Source organism: Coptis chinensis, chromosome 7 (genome assembly GCF_015680905.1).
Source record: "Coptis chinensis isolate HL-2020 chromosome 7, ASM1568090v1, whole genome shotgun sequence".
In the NCBI taxonomy this organism is placed as follows: domain Eukaryota; kingdom Viridiplantae; phylum Streptophyta; class Magnoliopsida; order Ranunculales; family Ranunculaceae; genus Coptis; species Coptis chinensis.
In genome coordinates this window covers 5,455,533-5,476,389 of record NC_141462.1, presented here as the reverse complement: position 1 = coordinate 5,476,389, position 20,857 = coordinate 5,455,533, and the positions used below count along the sequence as shown (strand labels likewise).

The 20,857-nt window shown below is 37.4% G+C and overlaps 1 protein-coding gene and 1 long non-coding RNA gene across 2 annotated transcripts; both read right to left on the bottom strand.

Annotated features, from left to right (window-relative positions):
* Positions 1-1,637: 1,637 nt before the first annotated feature.
* LOC147485499 (uncharacterized) lies at positions 1,638-18,958 on the bottom strand. Its single transcript, XM_086573537.1, has 8 exons — positions 18,781-18,958; positions 15,230-15,656; positions 13,975-14,134; positions 13,812-13,862; positions 13,412-13,522; positions 13,163-13,294; positions 12,941-13,016; positions 1,638-2,113 (listed from the first exon to the last, which is right to left on the bottom strand). Exons 1-8 carry the CDS (start codon positions 18,956-18,958, stop codon positions 1,893-1,895), a joined length of 1,356 nt encoding a protein of 451 aa, XP_086429663.1. The 3' UTR covers positions 1,638-1,892.
* On the bottom strand, positions 10,076-12,851 carry LOC147485500 (uncharacterized). The gene is made up of 3 exons (XR_015202391.1): positions 12,448-12,851; positions 12,284-12,350; positions 10,076-10,220 (listed from the first exon to the last, which is right to left on the bottom strand). It is a non-coding gene; the product is annotated as an uncharacterized LOC147485500 (long non-coding RNA).
* Positions 18,959-20,857: the final 1,899 nt, after the last annotated feature.

Genomic DNA, 20,857 nt, shown 5'->3' with positions numbered 1-20,857 from the left:
GACTCTTTCGTGTGTTCTCATGTTACCCCTGTTGAACTCCACAACCTCTTTGGTTCTTTCCGCCTTGATTGATAACTAACAATGAGAGCGGGCTATATATATATATAACATTACTTGTAAACATACATGAGCAACTTACCACTGTACTGCATTAGCAAAACAAACACTTAACACTGTACTGCACCATCGTACTTCAGAGTTTAGAGAGGGTTGAGGGAGTACAAGTGTACAACAATGTACTCCAAATGGCGTGCTTTTGGATTCAAGTCCACTTTGAAGAATCGTATGGAGTACAAGTACACTGGCTTAAATAACGTAATTAAGAAGTTGTACTTTTGAAATTAGTGGCTAAAGTGTTTTTTCAAGGATTTGCTAATCAAGGTTGATTTCTCCACTACCTAATATATCCAGTTCATTGTTCATACTTGCTGAAAGACTAATAGGAGATTAAGAGTAAAAAGAGTAAAAGACTAGCATGCAACTATGCAAGCGATGGACAAGCATTAATCCTAATATCTACACTATATGATAGCCGGGTCTTCCGGAATACCTTTCCCAATATTGAGTAGGCAATTTAAGATGTCCTTATTTATTTAATTTAGAAACACCTCTCTCACTAAATTTAGAATAAACCCTACTTTTATTAATATAATTTGAATAAGGTAATTTTTTTCATTAATAATTTAGAAACATTTCTCTAATGTCACTTAAATTAAATAATTACCCCCATTTCCCACATTGAAATTAAAACAAGCTTTATTTTATTATTAATAATTTAAAAGAATCTCCCTAATCTAATTTCTTTAAAGAGAATAACTTTAAATAATTACCCCAATTTCCCACATTGAAATTAAAACAAGTTTTATTTTATTATTAATAATTTAAAAGAATCTCTCTAATCTAATTTTTTTAAAGAGAATAGCTCGGTGAACAGTGAATTTTTCCGGTTATACTCCTATATGGGTTCAATTATTACGATTAAGGTCAAAAAAGTATTATGTAATAGTATAGGTGAGGGAAGAGTAAAACCGTCAATTTCTATAGTGAAATTCAGACGTTTCTCTCTCATTTTAGTACATTGCCATCAGTTTTTACAAAAACTATGAGATTGCCACTGACGGAAAATTAGATTTTTGTGATTGTCTATCTCAAACTAGCTGACCGAACATGTGATTTAGCACCTTGCCATTAGCTTTGTAAACAACTACAATAATACCACTGACCGAAAAAAGTATCACTTAAATAATATAATTATCTCCCATTTTATTAAAGATAAATAAATAGATGAGTCACTCCTATATAATTACAATTATCATTTACAAATAGAATCCAAAAAACTATACTAACTATCTATCGATTTCAAGAACGGGTTTCAAGACTTAAAAAAACCGATGCGTAACAAGATTTGCATACTTGTCATATTATTAATAAAGAAATCCCACAAACTTATAATAAATTTTGAACTTCACTTACGTTAACAACTCAAATAAAAGCAGACAATGCAACTCAATTCCTAATTCTGAACTGACCGTGTTGGAGGATCCTACTGCATTGATATGGCTCACATGATTCGAATATTCGATTGCTTGAACACCCATTTGCTTGTGCCACGAGCGGGCTACACAATGAGACTGATATTCATAAAGTTGATTAATCCCATTTCCCATTTTGCATTACAAATTTACAATGCGTTCACATCATGCATAAATGTATACAAAGAAATATATTAAACAAACAGTGCAATGGCCTACTTTGAAACATCCAACTAGAGAATATGCCTTATTCAATTCATATGAACAATAACAATAATACTACTCAAGCCTCATTCTAAATTATCCTCTTCTTATGCTCTCTCATACTTGAATAGCTTGATCATGCACGCCTCAATGTTCCTATTGCTGTAGTAGAGTGTCTCCATTGAATCCCCTTTGGAGGAACCCAACTTCATTGAGATGGCTTACATCGCTCCATGAATTGAATGCCCATTTTTTGTCTGAGAGATGGAGTACATTGACCGATCCATTCATAATCTTCCCAGCCGTTGGCTCACGAGTCACTGACATGTAAATCGCTCTCAATACACCCCCATGAGTGACCACAACAACGCGTTCACCTGTATGAAACAAGGAAAATTTTGAAGACCATACAAATTCAGATTAGAAACCATTCTCCATGGGAAGGAAAATAACGTGAATCTTTTATGGATAGAAAGTAAGAGATGGACGCAAGTAGGTTCTCATGGGCTACCACATTTAATATACTCCGGGAGTCCGGGGGTGCTGGATTGAAGAGTAGGTTATAGTACGTGCCATAGTTATTGACTTTATGTACACTGATTAGGCACGACATGTGGGGTCTAGTTAATGGAGTCTAAGCATAGTTTTTGTTTTTTTGGGTTGGAGTCCATCAGTCCATGCATAATTGCATACTGACAACCAGATCGCTTAGTCATTTTGATTTTATAAAAGGGTTGGGATACAGCCACAGGTACTGTAGCCACATTGTGGACACAGCCGATCCACACCTTTCATCTCCCCATCAACCCAACTGATCCTACGGCCAACAGAAATTCCAGAAATTTTGAAAAACGAAATTCCAGAAAAACCAAAATTTCCGGAATTTTGAAAACAAAAATTTTGAAACCAAAATTTTGAAATGTTTACCTTCTTCTCCAAAAAAACACGAAATCAGACATAAACACGAATTTTGAACCAAAACACTAAACCAAAACCATTTAATTTTGAAAACAAAAACACTTAAATCGACATAAACACTAAATGTTTACCTTCTTCTCCAATTAGTTCATCGTTGTGAAAACAAAATCTCCTCCAATTTCACCGATCTCTCTCCAAAATCTATAAAGGAGAAAGCGAAAACAAATCTATCAAGAGATTCATTTGAAGAAGAAATTAGGTATAACTATTCTCTCAACTTAATCTTATTTGGTATTAAGTTTAAAATATCCTGTTTAAGTTTGTTTGCTTATATAATACATTGTACCATTTGGATATCTTTTCTTTGCGGATCCCTCGCAAGTTTCTCATTGAACATATATTGTGGAATTATCGGACTCTTTGCGGCAACAAAAAGTTATTGTTAGGTGGATTGTTAAGTTCTCTGTTGTGGTTTTCTCATCTGTAGTTTGTGATGGATAACCAACCTGGATTAAGGCATATAATGAACCACTTGTAATACTCACTAATGTTTCATATATTAAAATGGTTTCTTATGTGTGATGGCACCATGGGAGTCAATCCATATTTCAATGTTTCTTGTTAGAATTGGACTTTTCCTAACCGATCTTCCAACCTAGAGGGGGAAGCAGATTACTTCACTACTTTAGTGTCTTAATGGAATTCCGGGTTCAATTCCTACAAAATTACCCTTTTTTGAAGTGTCTATTTGTTTTTTCGGATACTACGGGTACATATGCACCGCAGTTTTACATCTAACATTTTTTGCTTGATATGTGCTTTAGGTTTTAGAATAGGTGATGTAGAGCTTGTTTTGTGGTTTATAGAATTGGACCGATTCGGTTTGAACTCGAACTAACATAGTACATCGGAAGAGTTGGTAGGTTTTTACGCATGTCAAACTTCGTGGTGTTTTTCGCTTTGTATTTCAATTCCTTACGGAACCGGGCCTTAACTTCAATTTTCTTACGGTCGCCAGAAGTTGTATGAAGTCTTGTTCCTTCATTAAACCTGAGTATCTTGAGCTTCTTTTACCAAACCGAGCCCATTTCATCTTTTTTACCTCTTACTCTTGTAGACTCTTCAACCTATACACTAACCGGAGCTGTTACTAATTTTCTCTAAGTGTCACATCACCATATCATCTCGATCATTTTCCTTTCGTTGATACTATTGGAACTACTACTCATCTTTTCGGATAAGTTATGTGTTATTCTCTTTTTTGTTCGTACTTATGTCATAATGAGTTTAAGAGCACACACATGGATTTTAAAGTTCTTTGTTGTGGTTATCTCATCCGTAGTTTGTGGTGAATAACATTTGGATTTAGGCATTTAATAGATCACTTCTAGTGCTCACCACTATTTCAAATATTAAATTGTTTTCCTGTTTGTGATAACACTAATGGAAGTCACTCCATATATATGAAAGAAGACCTAAAGGGAAAATGATTACTTTCATTGAGTAATCTCAAATTTTAAAGTTCTTGACCGATTATGTATTTATGTGTAGTGATGATTAACCATGTGTATTCTCCACAAATTCGTATTAATGGTTCTTATTTACGACAGTTCACAAATTAAGTATTAATCTTATTTGGTATTAATGGTTCTTGATCGACAAAGTTCACAAATTTCTTCTTTCCTAATTTATGTGTGGATTATGATTATGTATTCTTTTTCCTTGCAATGAGATAAGCTAGTGTGTAGTGATGATTAACCTTTATGTTTCTTATGTCATCTCATGGAGCATTCTTCATGACTTTAAACAGCCTACCCCTAACTACACTGGCGGTCCAACACCTCTGCACCCGATCATTCAAAGACCAGAGTGTTTCCTCTTCCGTGAGTTGCCATGTGGTTCTAACTTATTATTGTACACTTAGTTTGTTGATCTCAAGTACTATACTCTTACGGTTTAAGTAATTGAATTTACATTGCAGGGGCCCCGGTAAGCACTTGATCGATTCCATACGAGGAGCGAGCGAGTAAGAATTTTTTCTTTTAATAATTTGTTTCTAATTTTGATAATTTTTTGTGTACTTTCATGTTAAACACAATCTTTCATGTGATACATGAAGTTTTTGGTTCAACGATGAATCGGACTTTATGATGTCAATGACACCTGAAATTACTACCGAGGCGAAAAATGTTGGTTGTTAAAACTTATATGTGATGGTTTTGGTTCAGCGATGAATCAGACTTTATGATGTCAATCGAATAATCGAAATTACTACGAGACGGTAAAATGTTGGTTGTTAAAACTTATATGTGATGGTCATTGGCTCGACCTTGCAAGTAAATGTTTTGATCTTGCGATATGAAAAATGCATCTGCTTTGACTTGACCAGTATATTGAGCAAGTATTGCACTGAATTATTATGGAAGTCTTCCTTTTGTAGGACAAGCTTTAGTTAGTCTGCTGATGTTGTGTAAAAATTTAGAAACCACAACCTCTACTTACTCATTAGTGAGTATTATCTAGATCTCTAAATTGTTGAATGAAAGGGAACTATTAATTGAGCTGACAACCCAGCTTGTACTCATACAATCCAATAAATATGTCACCAATTGGATTAATATTATTTAAAGCCGGTAAAGTTACATCATATATGATTAGAAACCACAACCTCTACTTACTCATTAGTAATACATCAGATATGATTAAACTTTAAATATTAATCCAATTGGTTTTGAACTCTATCAGAGTTTTGAACTCTGTCAGAGTTTTGAACTCTATCAGAGTTTTGAACTCTTTCAATGAGTTTGTTCTTTTCGCGATTTCTTCTTCAATTTTTTTTTTCTTTAGAGGTTCATAGATGTAAGGTCGTGAATGGACATTTGGTATGGCAGGAGTGTGAGCGGATAAAAAATGTTATAAACCTAGAAGCACTACTCTAATTCAGTTTTTCTTTTTGTCCTAGAACTTTGACCACGTTAAGCTTAGTTATTATTTTTTTTTATTTCTACCATCCTTTCTTTCATCATCGAATATCAATTTCTATTTTTTAGGACAGAAAAATTTGCAACATATTTAATATTGTTTCGGTGAGTAGCGAGGGACAACTAAGTTGGTAGATACAAAGGCCCATTGATTAAGGTGCGATTGTCGAACTCATTGAAAAACTTTTAGTCTACCAATCTCATTTGTCGGTGTTGAGTTTTGAACTCTTTCAGAGTTCGGTGAACTCTTCGAGTTCGGTGAACTCTATCGAGTTTTGAACTCTTTCAGAGTTTTGAACTCTGGTCGAGTTGATGAACTCTTCGAGAGTTGAGTTGAACTCTGTTAGAGTTCGTGAACTCTTTTCGAAGTTTTGAACTCTGTCGAGTTTGATTGAACTCTTTTGAAGTTTTGAACTCTGTAAGAGTTCGGGTGAACTCTATCGAGTTTTGAACTGTCGAGAAGTTGAGTTTTGAACTTCTGTCGAGTTGGTGAACTCTTTTCAGGGAGTTGAGTTTGAACTCGTCGGGTTTTTGAACTCTGTTAGAGCCCGATTGAACTCTTTTCAGAGTTTTGAACTCCGTGAGTTGGTGAACTATGTAAGAGTTTTGAACTCTTTGAGTTTTGAACTCTGTCGAGTAGGTGAACTATGTAAGAGTTTTGAACTCTTTCGAAGTTTTGAACTCAGTAAGAGTTCGGTGAACTCTATCGAGTTTTGAACTCTGTCGAGTTGAGAGTTTTTGAACTTTCTGTCGGAGTTGGTGAACTCTTTTAGAGTTGAGTTTTGAACTCTTCTTCGAGTTGAGTTTTGAACTCTGTCGGAGTTGAGAGTTTTGAACTCTGTCGAGGAGTTCGGTGAACTATGTAGAGTTTTGAACTCTTTTCAGAGTTAGGTGAACTCTGTCGAGTTTTGAACTTAGATATAGATTGGCATGCACACCGCCTTATTTTCGGATTTCTTTGTTTTTCCGTTGGTATTGCAACAATTTGAATTAGTTGAATGTCTTATTTTTAACTCCTATTTATTTTGTAGCAATGCCCGAACAAAAAATCTGAATGTGAAAGAATGCAGCAAAAAGTGTTTTCAGGGTGCTAAGAAGTTGTTAGGTGGGGAGTAGTAGTTCGGTGCGATGAGCCCAGAAAAAAAAGAGAGGAAGGAGAACAACCACTTCCGGCATCGGTTAAGTAGAGGGGATCGGAAAGCGGATGATCAGTAATAATGTTAAGTGGTGTAGAGTTAGGAAATCAAAGAGAAGAAAGGGGACAGATTAGTGATGTAGATGTAGATGTAGATGTAGATTTAGATTTAGATGTAGATGTAGATGTAGATGGCGATGCGATGGCGATGGCGATGGAGATGGCGATGGCGTAAATATGGATGGATTAGAGGAAGAGTGTAGTTCTAAGTCATGCCGATAGTGAAGAAGAGGTGTTGATGATGATGCAGAAGAAGAGAATCGACGAGGAGGAAGAGGACGGAGGAGGAGGGAGGAGGAGGACGAGGAAGTCCAAAAACATACCTCCTCGGTGAATATTGTGAGAAAGTCTAACAATGACTTGGAGTTCAAGAGAGGTGTTTATGGAGGTGGCCCTTATTGTGTCACATTATTTGTATGACTATCACGATTACGCGTGGCTCGCGGCGATGTTTGGGAGGGGCAGGTAATGTATCATTGAAAGTGTCTATTAGTATTTAAATTTTGTATTACGAAACTTGTGCATACATTAATACTAAGTTTTTTGTTGTTTTAAAGGGCGAGGGTGTTGAAGTGCCATGGGCACCTAAACAAGTTGGTACAATGGGATATCCTGGAGAGTGTTCAAACTGTTCTACTTTTCCGCGTGGAGCTTCAAAGAACCGCTTATGTGCTCACGGTCTTAGGGTGTATACGGGCATCGAAGGATCGTGTGTTGGTCTCTGCGTTTGTGGAGAGGTGGCATCGAGAGACCAACACGTTTCATATCTTGGTAAGGGGCTGAGATGACAATCCACGTTGGACGATGTTTCCTAACTCTTAGGAGTTCGATCGAGGCAAAGCGGTGGTGGGGACACTGATTTGACCTTTGAACAGAACAAAAGACTCCTCCACAAAGATCTTGGCTACCCGTGGATAAGATAGATGCTTGGGAGATGAAATCCAATAAGTTCACTTCCAAATTGCATAAAAGAAATTAGGATCCTCTATACTTTTTTTCTTGAAAATGAAGAAATCATGTAGCATCACCTCTCCACCGGTTTCTTGTATTCTTTTGAGGGGCCCAAATGGTTCCAACAATCCCTATCATCAAAACCAATTTGTACTCGGAGTCAAGTATATCAACAACTTTATTCATTACACCACCATCCGCGAAAATGAGTCAATCAACACCTTAGCTGCAGCAGGCATATTTCTATTAACAGCATACGCATTCTTTTTGCCGGACTAACCAAAGTTGTGATTGTGTTTCGCTACTAAATTTCATCACTTTCCAGATTCCACTATTTTGCTTTGTCACCCTCATTGAAGCAAGGCACCCACATTTAACTCAGATTTGTGTTTCTTTTCACTTCTTTTTTCAGTTCCATCCACATTCTTATTTTTGCCTCCTCGATCTCTATAAACCCCAAATCGCGAGCAAGTCATTTGACAACTACTAACTTCATCCGAACGAGAAACTGATTTTTCAGAGCTTCGAATTACTGGACTAAATCCAAACGATTTTCCGTAAGCTATATAGAATTGTTTTGCTGCCTCAAGAGTTTCAAAACACATTCCCAAACATGGTGGCTTCACAATTTCCACTTCCACTTCAAACTCTGGAGGTTGAACAGAGGAAGAAAATGCCACAGAAGGTGCCGCAGAAGGTGTCGCAAAAAGACTCGCATCTTGCAAATAAATGTGTCCACGCCAAAAATAAAACAAATAAACTAACACGTACAATAATACAAAGATTGAATTCGTTGGTAGAAATCGAAAATAAAATTGAAACATTAGCTCACCTGAACCAGATTCTTCCTTCTCTCGACTTCATCAATCAATATTGAGTCGTCCATCTACGGTAACAAAAATGTCAAAATTGTGGAAACAAGGGCATTGTGAACAAAGTATAGTAGCAACTACAACTCAAACAAATTGTTGTCCATTTAAGCAAGTCACAAGTGTAAATGTATAATAAGGCTAGTCGAGAAAATGCATAAGGAAATTCAAAATAGAGAAATTAATGAGAAATAGAGAAATAAGGAAATTCTCGATGTAATGTTTTGTTTATTTAGTGTTTTTGCTTTGCAAAATTTTGTTTTATGAAATTTCGCTTTGGGATTTGGCGTGGATCTGTTTTTTTCTCTTTGAACGGTGCGGCCACACCGTTTTCACTAGGTCCCAAACGGTGTGGCCATGCCGCTTTGGGATTTGAGCTTTCGATAAAATGGTGGTCTGTTTTTTCCCTCTTGAACGGTGTGATCATACCGTTTGGATTTAGTCCCAAACGGTGTGGCCATGTCGCTTTTGGGATTTGAGCAATGACAAACTAAAATCGCCAAGTTGCCGAAAGTGTAAAACTAGTACGTGACTTGTGTTATGTTATGTTAGCTTGTGCTTTTTAGTCGGTGTTCTCATTGTCTTTTTCTATTCTACTTGCGGTTTTTTGTATGTTTTACGTGAAATACCAATACTCGACAAATTTTGTACTTGTTCTCCTCGACAAACTTGTAGGAACTTGTTTATCTTTATGTTTATGACAAAGAAAACTATTTAAGTTGTAGGAACTGTGGATGCTTTTATTTAGTTTTTATTTTCCTCGATTTAAACTATTAGAACAAACTACCAATCAAACTTATTCATTGTTATTAGAACAAACTACCAATCAAATTTATTCATTGTTACATCAACACAAGATTCTCAGAGCAAATAAATCGAGTCATAGTTACGATGATAAGCACAAGTTCACCACAAGTTCATAACCACAAGTTGTTACCAAGATAAGCAAAATGGATTAACCAAAGAAGTTCACAAAATGAATTAACCAGCATAATTACATTCACCACAAGTTCACAAAAAAACGCAATACAAAGAACTTGAAATCAACCACGCACTCATCTAATTTTACAATGAAACTCGAATTCTTTCGACAAACCATCGTCGTCAATTTCAAGTGTAATTTTGACTTTTTTATCTTTTTTTGAAGACGAGGAAGAGGTGAGTGTGGAAGAGCTTGAACTCGCTGCCAACTCAATGTTGCTCCTTAACCAAGCTAACAAAGTATCCAACCATTCAAAATCCTTCCCACACTCGGTGCAATTCAAGAATTTTCTGCCTTCATTTTCCGTTTTCTTCATTGTTGTGTTAACCTTTCTGAACCCCGCGCAATTCAACTGTCTGCATCTTAGATTCTCTAGAGGTACTAATGACGATGCTCTCGCGTCTTCCAACCATTGGAAGTCCCAAGCCTTGACGGTCAAAAATTTTTCCCAAGAGATTGGATTTGGCTCGACTGTTTCAGGATCCTACTTCCACGACATTTTCGAATGCAACAAGGCGTAGACAACCAACAACATTTCTCTGATGAATGAGTGTTATCACCACACCTATTGCACAGAGTTCTTTCCATCTACAGTAACAAAAATCCAAACAAACAAACATCCATTTAGCTACACTTGTCTAACAAACCAATAAAAAGAAAACTACGACCTATTTGAACTAGGACACAAGGACACGACTAATTAAAAATAAAACTATTTCTATTCTTTAGTTACACAACTAACTCTTGGGTTCAAGACCTTAAAAAGTGTCTCTTTACAGATAAATAACTATGGAAGTGGCCATATGTCATATACAAAGTGTCCATGTTACTTAGCAAAAATCCAAAATTTGATTTTTGTCATCACTCCGAAGCTGAAGATATCTCTTCTTGGACACCTCGAATTGTATAACTATCCAAATCACCTTTTCCTTTGCAACTTCATCTCTAAAAAGCGTATTTAAGAATTAGCCTCACGCCTTCACATTAGATATTCTAACTTCAACTTCCCAATTTTGTATCAATGGCTCCTTTTTCATATAGACTTTAAAGAAGTAAAGTACGAGGTACTAAGTAAAACTTCACAAAGAAAAGGCTTCCATTAGCCTATAGTAAAAGTAAAAGTACATAGTCAAAAGAAGGAAAACCAACCACATAAAGTATCTTCCCTCAAGTGAGAATCTTTACAAACGAGGGGTCAAGTCTATTACCCTAGTCCAATGGGTCAATTACTCATGAAAGTATTTTGACCACGAGTTTGGTGAACATTTGGGCTTTAAACCTAGTGTTAGAGGAGGCCTACGAAATATGGCTTAGAAGACTTAAGATAAAATCAATGCAATCGATGTCATATGTCGTACTTTGTACAAATTCCAGTCTCTTACAATGATTGTTAAGGTGAACTAAAGAGAAGAGGGTATTCCACACTCTCTTCATGGCAAATGTAAGCGAAAGAGATAAAGAGAGGCCTCCGGTTTTACGCAAGAGAATCAAATGTCTTTCAAAACCAAAGCATCGCAAGCTTCAAACACATTTCCACGTAAGTCCCCGATCCGACTAAATACAAAAAGAAAGCCCATGCACAACCATAAAAAGTGAGTTCTTCCCTACTTCACTTGTCCAACAAACCAATAAAAGTTGAGTTTTCCAATTTTATATAGAAAGTCGGGCTAAACCGAGAGATCCAAGAACAACTTAAAACCTAACTCGCACAATGCGATGCATCTAAAAGCTTGTTGTAGCTCACGGTGCGCATTACTGAGACAAAGAGGAAAAAAGTATACATATTTCGAGGGGTGGCTCCTAACTCACTTCATTTCAAATGAGCCAATTCACGTTAACTCAACGAACTCGACAGTTCAAAACTCGACAGAGTTCAAAACTCGGCAGAGTAGTTCAAAACTCCTCGAAGAGTTCACCGAACTCGACAGAGTTCAAAACTTTGAACTCTGACAGAGTTCAAAACTCTGAACTCGAAAGAGTTCACCGAACTCTAACAGAGTTCAAAACTCTGATAGAGTTCACCGTTCATAACTTCATTGCTTGATTTAATGATTTATTTATTTTGAATCATTCATCTCTTATAACAGAGTTCAAAACTCTGAACTCTGAAAGAGTTCACCGAACTCTGACAGAGTTCACCGAACTCTAACAGAGTTCAAAACTCCGAACTCTGAAAGAGTTCAAAACTCTAACAGAGTTCACCGAACTCTGACAAAGTTCAAAACTCTGAACTCAGAAAGAGTTCAAAACTCTGAACTCTGAAAGAGTTCACCGAACTCTGACAGAGTTCAAAACTCTAAACTCTGAAAGAGTTCAAAACTCTGACAGAGTTCAAAACTCTGAACTCTCGAAGAGTTCAAAACTCGATAGAGTTCACCTAAACTCCGACGAGTTCACCAACTCCCGACGAGTTCACCGCTCATAACTTCATTGCTTGATTTAATGATTTATTTATTTTGAATCATTCATCTCTTATAAATCCAATCAAGTAAACAAACAAAATATCTTCAATTAATAATTCAATCCCACTTAAATGTTTATAAAGCAAACAAATATCAAACAAACCCATAGCAACGCCAATTAGTTCCATAAAAAGAAGCAAAATCCCAATTTATGAACAACAAAATCTTGTTTGAATGGAAGAAACAAACCTGTGAAAATAAAGGTTGCTCCGACTTAAACCAAGCTTGAAACGAAGATTGATTCGTCAATGAACACCTTAATTCAACACAACAATGGTTAATTAGCACATTGTTTTCGAAAGAAACACTTGATTTTTGGAGATAAGATTAAAAGAGAGAATGTAAACACAAACCTTAATTGTTTTCGGAGAGTGTAGCTGTGTCCACTGATTTTTTTTGGAGATTGATTCGTAAACACTGATTTTTTTTGGAGAAGAAGATAAACATTCGATTTTTTATTTGAATCCTATTTCGATTGTTTATCACACTGATTGTCACAATGATTGTCACACTGAAATTGGAGGAGATTGTCACACTGATGTTTTTTTGGAGAAGAAGGTAAACATTTCAAAATTTTGGTTTCAAAATTTTTGTTTTCAAAATTCCGGAAATTTTGGTTTTTCTGGAATTTCGTTTTTCAAAATTTCTGGAATTTCTGTTGGCCGTAGGATCAGTTGGGTTGATGGGGAGATGAAAGGTGTGGATCGGCTGTGTCCACAATGTGGCTACAGTACCTGTGGCTGTATCCCAACCCTTTATAAAATCTGATTTACATAGATATCTTTGTATCCCGACTTTATTTCTAAATCTAGTAAAAAAAAGTAAGAGCGAGCGAGCAAAGATTACCCTTGTGCCTGGATGCAATTTCTTCAAGAGCAGCAACAGATCTCTCACATAGCTGGTCAAAACTCTCTCCGCCACCCTGCAAATTCATTAGAAACAAAGGCTAATAAAAATGCTTCTCTTAGGCTTCTTAGCTATCTAGCGAACACAACAAAAGTTATATTGTAAAATATGGTAGTCTCCTCTGTACTGTACACATACAAATCTTGAGTATACGTATCTTACAGGAATTTCAAGGTCATTTTGTGAGGATAAAAATGCATGGTAAGCTTCAGGCTCCTTCTCTTTAATCTCACCCCAAACCAGACCTTGTAAGCTTCCTACATGTCTCTCCTTCAACTCTGGTACCACGATCACCTGCCAAAACCAGCCATATATATTACGACTCACCAATGCAACTTGATATAACTTTGCTATTATATAACATTATAACAGCTGTTTAACTGTTTGAAGTATAATTAACAACAAAATTACCTCAGGGATGTGCCACTTTTTCGCAATCATTTCCGCCGTATCTTTGGCACGCTTAAGGGCTGATGAGTATATTGCTACAGGTTTTTGTTCTTTTGCCAATCTCTCAGCTATCTGTAGACATTGATTTCCAAATTGTTTGTGTAGGATGGTTGACATTACATTTTCTTGTTACATTTATCATAAGCTGTCCATGTATAAATTAAAGAAGACCAAGAAGTAACAAATATTATTTCAGTCACTTAGAATATTTTCTCAGTTCAATGGTGATTAATCAAAAATTACATTTTTTTTTTTTAAATTACAAAAGTTCACTAGACTTTTTACTTGTCAATTGTCATTATTGTTAATATATGTTAAATTTTTTTAGTAGGGGATCGAAATGATCAGTTAAGATGTTAACCGCTGCTGCTTGCTTCCATCCCACTTCGTTAAGGTCCGATTCTAGCTCACCCTGTAAAGTATACACATATCCAAATTAGAAAATGAAAATATGAAATTTGAAATAATATTGTGCACGTTCCCCAAGCTAAATATCACTACATTTTCATATTATTGAATTATACCTGAATTATTCCTGCAGCATTCCATGTAGTCTCCCCATGACGGACTACAACAATCTCAGCTACATCACGAGGGATTTCAGGCACACGAATACACGATCTTCTGTGGCGCTTGCAATAGCCACCAGCGGGTTGATTCTGATGACCACAATTGAATTTAGCACTAAAAAAAAAACATATACAACGTATGTACTGTATGACATTAATGCGAATACTAATGTTTTAAGGTTATTTGTGTATATCAAAAGTTTTTTTTGCTAAATGAGTTGGGAATTTGTATTAAGAATGGGAAAAGGGGGGAGAGGATGAATGTATATGTATAAAAGAAAGAACAATAACAACCAGAATCAAGTGGTGATCCTGTCTAGAGGTGTATATAAAAAGTTTGAGTTTAACATTTTCTTTCAATTTTAATCGCATTATTTTTAAATGACATTTTGCATGTTACTATATCCACGATAGATCATGGTACAGCCAATGACGACCCAATCGAAAGGGAGTCCAATATTTATTTATGTTGCCCAAATATAATAAAAATACAAATGAAGTTCGAAGCTATATATGTGTACTCTCCTAAGCATCTCTTAGATGCACAATGGCTTATGCACCTCTTAAAAGGAATGCGACATTAAGCATCCTCAAAATTTTGGCAACAAATGCTGTCTATACAAGATGAATGATACTATAATAATAATGAAAAAACGCTAGATAGATGAAGTATTAGGGAATCCACACAGTATATGTATCAACAAAATGTGGCTAAATAGGTATTGTAGACATATGAATTCTCTTATTATCATAAGAAAAATATAAGCAAAACGGTTATTTTAGAAAATGGGGGAGGAAAAATGGATAGAGTATAATGGGATTTTAATGATGATAGAACAGTTGCTTAGATAGCGACCATACTAACATGATAAGTGGATATTTGGATTACAACTTACGTTGGTTCATTTGAGACAAGGCAAGTTGCCATTTCTTGTAGAAAGAGAGTGGATAAAAGGATTTGATGGAAATGCTAGTGAAGTTGGAGTTATAAGGAGAGTTTAGAGAGTATTTATAGACAAAAATCCGTCCCCCACGGCCCACCTCTCTGAATTATTGTTCAGAAATTATTGAAGGGCATTGGAATAATTTTGTTGGCATTCCTGTCGCTAGCAGTATGCCAGTATTCTAGTAGTACTGATTGGATCCAAATTAAAAAACCACCGCCAAATTTTTGGCTTTTGGAGTCTTCTTTGGCAGGAACCAGATTTACATTAAGTTATATTTTAGAGGCATCTGAAATTCTGATGTGATTCTGCTTAAAGCAACGGCTGCCTTTGAGCCAGATGCACGTCCCAAATGCTTGCAGATGAATTCCTCAGCTGACATTAGCTTGCCAAGGTCTACATTGGTTTTCACGCCAAGCCCATTGAGCATGTACACCACATCCTCTGTCGCAACATTCCCAGAAGCACCTTTGGCATACGGGCAACTTCCAAGGCCCGCAACAGATGAATCGACTATACTGATTCCCATCTGTGAAGAAAAAAAACTTTTAGCAGTAAGGAACAGTTCAATGTATGATTTTTCCGATACACCAAAGCTACAAGCAAGCAGTAACTGTTTCACAAAAAGTTTAGGAACATAAGCTTTCTGATGCATAGGAGGACCATGTCCTACCAACTGAAACAGTGCTCTGTCTTAATAACCAAATTGCATAGACATTTTGAATATGTACAGATTTCCCAATCCATTGATTACCAATTCTACTTCAGAATCATTCATGATTTAGCACAAAGGAATTGGAAAGGTCGATAAGTAAAAATTGGAAGCTAAGGCATCCAATTGAGTCGGTATTATATGGGAAACATAACACAACTCTCTCCAGCTCAGGCATTTTTAGAATCCCCGTGATGGATGTAGACAGTTATGTAAAGCTTCTAGAAGATAGTCAGTTACAGAGTTTGTTAGAGTTGTAACAGAGTTTGTTAGAGTTTGTTATTCTGTTGTAACAAAGTGACACTTGTCATTCATAGATAAGTCAATGTAATCATATATAAATAGGATTGTAATAGTTTTTCTAATTAAAATGAAATCATTCATTCTTCAATGGACTTAGACAAGCCACGCAGGCCATTAGCATCATGATTCATGCACTTTGATTCATTTGCCATCTTTGTAGGAATATAGATGATAGAGAGTGGGGGTTGCCCTCAAGTCCTCAACAGCCTCATTCCAATTTTCTTTATTCTCATCCATGTTTTTCCACTGGTCCAACCACTTTACCTGAGACTTTACTGAGTTCGTTATATTTCTGTGAAATTTAGTAAACTCTCGTCCTTTAGTCAATAGGGTTAGACCTGCGGACGCAATTCTAGCCACGCGCATGCGTGTCAAGTATGCCAGAATGTGTTCAACTTTTCATATAACTCTTATAATCGTCTACAATGTACTTTCCCAGTCCTAACTTTTTGTACCTGGAAATACATCCAAAAATCCGTGAGCGAACAGGTCTTTTGCGAGACAAAATACGAAATTTAACAAAAAAAAACGTAAGAAAGAAACGAAAAAGGAAGAAAGGAAGAGAGTGGGGGTTCCCTTTTGATGCAACTTCCAATTTGTAGCACAAGTCCTATGCCTTTAGAACAGCAGCGGCGCCATTTTGATATATCCATTTTTACTACGTTAGAGATTGACTCTCTAATTTGGTAAAAGAGCGAATTCAAAGTTTCCTTACTCACGATCTTCGTTTTCGTAAAGTTGGAGTAAAGATTCGAACCAACCTAAAGTCTAGGACAACTACAATTTGGTTTTTACTCTTAGGGAACTAGTGAGTAAGTTTAATACTAATACTAAGTTTCTTTCCTACACAAACATTAAAGAAAAACCATAAGATTCGAAATCATGCAATTAAGACAAAATACAATTTACTAAAGAAAAGGTGGAGAGCTAATCTTCCTCATGTGAAAATGACTTTTTGTTGTTGATTTGAATAGGTTCATTTGATTCTTCCTAGACTCATAGACAAGCCCTAATGGAAGAAAATTTGATCCCTAACATGTATGGCTCATCTCTAAAGCTCATACATGTTAGCAAGTGGAACCAAGCAATGACTTATCTCTAAGCTCATCACTTTGATTTCTAACTAGACACTACACCAACTATCATTTTGGGATAGGATGTAGGTCTAGTTGTTCTTCCTAAACAACTTACCAAACCAACAACAAAGATTTTCCCTCACATGAGTTGGATTAACTCCCCAAAAGAGAAGTTAGCTCATGATCCTTGGGATAAAGGATTATAAGTTAAAAGTACAAAAAGAGAGAGAGAGAAAAAGGAAGAAGAAGACTAACTATCTAAACTCACTTGATTTTTTATTTATTTTCTAGAAGAAAACCAAAGTTTCCTCCATTAAAACTATTACAAGCTTTTTCTTCCCAAACTAAAAACTAAATAATCCAAATGACTAAGGAACTAAAATAATACAAGGTAAGGAAAAAAAGTCAAGGGAGTAAATAGAGTGTCCCCCCCTTGTTTTGTTTTCTTCTCCATTTGAGAGAAATCTCATTTCCTCCCACGTGAAAACATCAAACCACATTTACTTCATCTTTATCCACCATATTAAAACAAAGTGACACCTTGCCTTTTTTTCACTATTAACACCTAGTCTAATTAATTACATGCAAGGTGTCAACTTTGCACCAATAATTTGTCATTTTTGTCTTGTCATGCTCCATGATTGATGACTCATCCAATCTTGCGGGCCCGCATTGTGGGTCCATGTGCGATCAGATCGATGGCGGTCCGGTCTTTGGGCAATTTTACAACTTCCCGCCTATCGTAGAGTTCATTTCCCGATTGTCCGAAAGACTCACTTGTCGATTCGAGTCCCGTTCAAGAGGTAGGAGCTTCGGAAGTTTGGTGCTTCGTGCGGTTGGAAGAATTCATATATATGTCGCTCCTCGTGCTTTATCGCGAGGTTTAACCAATATTTCCATGTTTCATCGCGAATACCGCAAAAGTATGAAAACATATTTATTTCATGATTATTAAACACATAATTAACCAAATTTATATGTCTCAATGGGGTTTCATAATACACTTTTGGGTGCTTATCAACTACCAATGCATCATTATGTGGGAGGCACACCTTGTTGAGGTCAGCTTCAGTGAAGGTGATGTCTCCTGAGCTGCGGCCATTTGTGCGTGGGATGGGGGCTGTTTGTGAGGAGAATTGGTAGACTTCCTGGAGGGCACCTACTCGTCTTCTTTTCTCTCTGGAGGACATGACCGAGTCGTCTTGGAAGGTGATCATATTGATGGTTCTGTTGGTGTCTCTGTCAGAGGAGTGCTAGAGACACTCGTGACGCGATCGCTCATTTGAATGTCCTCTTGCATGAGAACGAGCTATGTTGCTTAGGCGTGGTGGAGTTCGGCTTTGTTCTCTGTGAGCCATGAGTTATTTGTGATGCAGGTCGCCATCGGGTATATCAGTATAATGTTTGATATGCCCTGCCTCGATGAGGTCTTGAAGGTAGTACTTTAGCCCCCGGTATTTGTTGGTCTCATGACACTTTGCTTTATGGAAAGCGCAGTACGACTTCCCTGGTGTGTCCTCTGGCCGCTTTACCTCAGGTCGGTAATAGGTCGTGTTTTTTATTTTCTCCAGTATGTAACTTGGAGATCTTATAAGCATATCGAACTCTCTTTTGGTTTGGCTTCGGGTGCTGGTATGCTGACCCTGTCTTTTGGTTTGGTTTGGTTTGATATGCCCTGCCTGGGTCGCTTGTTGGAAGATGGGGTGTTATCTGAGATAGCAGGGACCTCGCCTGCCGCCTTCAACCTTTCCTTCTCGAGGCCTTTCAGCAAGCTTGATGTACTTCTCCATGCGTGCGTACAGTTCGGCTAGTGTTTCAGGGTGCTCTTTCATTAGCGACTTGGACAAATCAGTGTTTTTTCTGAAGGCCACTGTGGTGAAGGACTCCTTGAGGCCGCTCTCCATGGACAGTAGCTCTGTCTTAAAACGTCCCAGGAAGGTGCAAATTAGTTCGTCACTCTTCTGAGACAATTGGAAGAGTGAATTGAGGTTGGTTGTCTTACGTTTGTTGTGAACGTACTGGCTAGCGAATTGGTCAGTGAGCTTTTCGAAGCTGTCGATTGAGTTTGGTCCTTGCAAGTAGAACCAATCGAGAGCTTAATCTTTTAAGCATGCTGGGAACAAGTGACACTACAGGTGGTCGAACTCCTGCGCACTGTAGAGTGTAAGGCTATGAATCTAGCGAGCTACTTCACGACCATCGACGTCTTTGCCGTCATTACATATGAGAACCGAAATTTGAATGAAATCTTGGGGGGAGGGTTTATTGAGTACCTCGAGTGTGAAAGGTGATGCCCGGTACGTCTTCAGCATCTTTTGAACGACCTGAGTGGCGTTCTTCTTCCTAGTGCTATGTTCGATCTACTGGGAGAGGCTGTTGATCTGTTGGTTGGCCTCATCGATCCCATCCTCAGCAGTAACCCCCGTTCGGGCTCTGGGACTCGACCTGGGTTTTGAGAGCGGGGTTTTCATGTCGGAGCTGGGTGATGGTACCATTCATGGCTTCCATATGGGTAGCTATAATCTCCAGTTGATCTTGGAGGCTTTCCATGCTTCGTGGGCTTGAAAATTTGCACTTCTAAGAAGATGGTTAGAAGTAATGTAAATTTTGAGTAGATGAATTTTCAAGAAATTCGATCCACAGACGACGCCAATGTAAATGTTATATTTTGTCTAACCTTACAAGTGTAGGTAATTTGGAGGAGATGGAATGGTTGATTAGGTTTGACCGAGTTCGCATGGACGAACTGCCTACGTATCAAGTTCTCTCTCTTGGGGGGGAGGGGGGGACTTGAATCAGGTCTGACTTAGTTCCTCATCCTCTTTATATAGGCAAGGGGTTCGCGCCTCCGGCTCTCGCGCATCCGATCAGATCCAGGTCTTCAGGTCATTTGCGCGCCATGATGACGAGTTAAGGACGTTTATGGTAAAGCATGCCTGAAGCTACGGTCTTGATGATGGTATTTAAGACTTACGTTACTGACCGTTGGTGTGAGCGAGAATCTAGGAGATCGCTATTTGAGAGAGGTCGTTCGTGTGTAGCGAGTCACTATGAAGCGAGCTTGTGTGATGAAGACTTCAGGTCGGTTGACTACTGATTAGTCAGATCGATTGCCATAGTTGAGTTGCTATGAAGCGAGCTACGAGGACGAGGATCGAGGGTCGATCTGCATTCATGTTTGTGCTGGACACGTGCTTGATATTCATTGGATGTGAATATTACTCCCTCACAAAACGCATGAGCGTTCATATATCCTCAAACTGTGCTAGCTAGCTAGCTTTGGCTTTGATCGAAATGTGTAAACACGACTAAGAGCATCTTTAATAGTTCAACAATCTATAACAAATCTTGAATTGGTATGAATTTGGAGTTTCATTGTAGTCGCGCGATAGTGATCACCAGCAATAATGCAGTGTTTTTCCAGGTGTACGTAATGAGGAATCAACGCAAGTGTGATTTAATTGCTAGCATCCTAACCCGTTTGCAACAAAATTTACCACCTATTAACCTTTTAAACTGGTTCAACTGCGAAAAATTTAGTACGTGGGGTTTTTAGTATGTGGGCATGTGTGTCTAATAGTAGATTATCATGTGTCCACACATTTTTATTTTATTTTATTTTTTGATTGGTAAGCCTGTTTTAAATGAGATCAGTAACTCTTTGATGCTGGCGGGGTTCGAGCCCCAGACCTCTGGTATCATCACCCAAAGGTTTTACCGACTTTGCTAGTCGGCACCTGCTCTAACCTTAGTTAACCCATAGTTAGTGAGAGAATTAGCTATAATGGCAAAGTAAATATGGT

Coding starts and splice junctions, on each gene's coding strand:
- LOC147485499 (XM_086573537.1), bottom strand. CDS start 18,958: ATGGAGAGCGGCCTCAAGGAGTCCTTCACCACAGTGGCCTTCAGAAAA. Junction 13,863..13,974: donor ATGCTGCAGGAATAATTCAG/GTATAATTCAAT, acceptor TATACTTTACAG/GGTGAGCTAGAATCGGACCT. Junction 13,295..13,411: donor AAAAGTGGCACATCCCTGAG/GTAATTTTGTTG, acceptor TGGTTTTGGCAG/GTGATCGTGGTACCAGAGTT.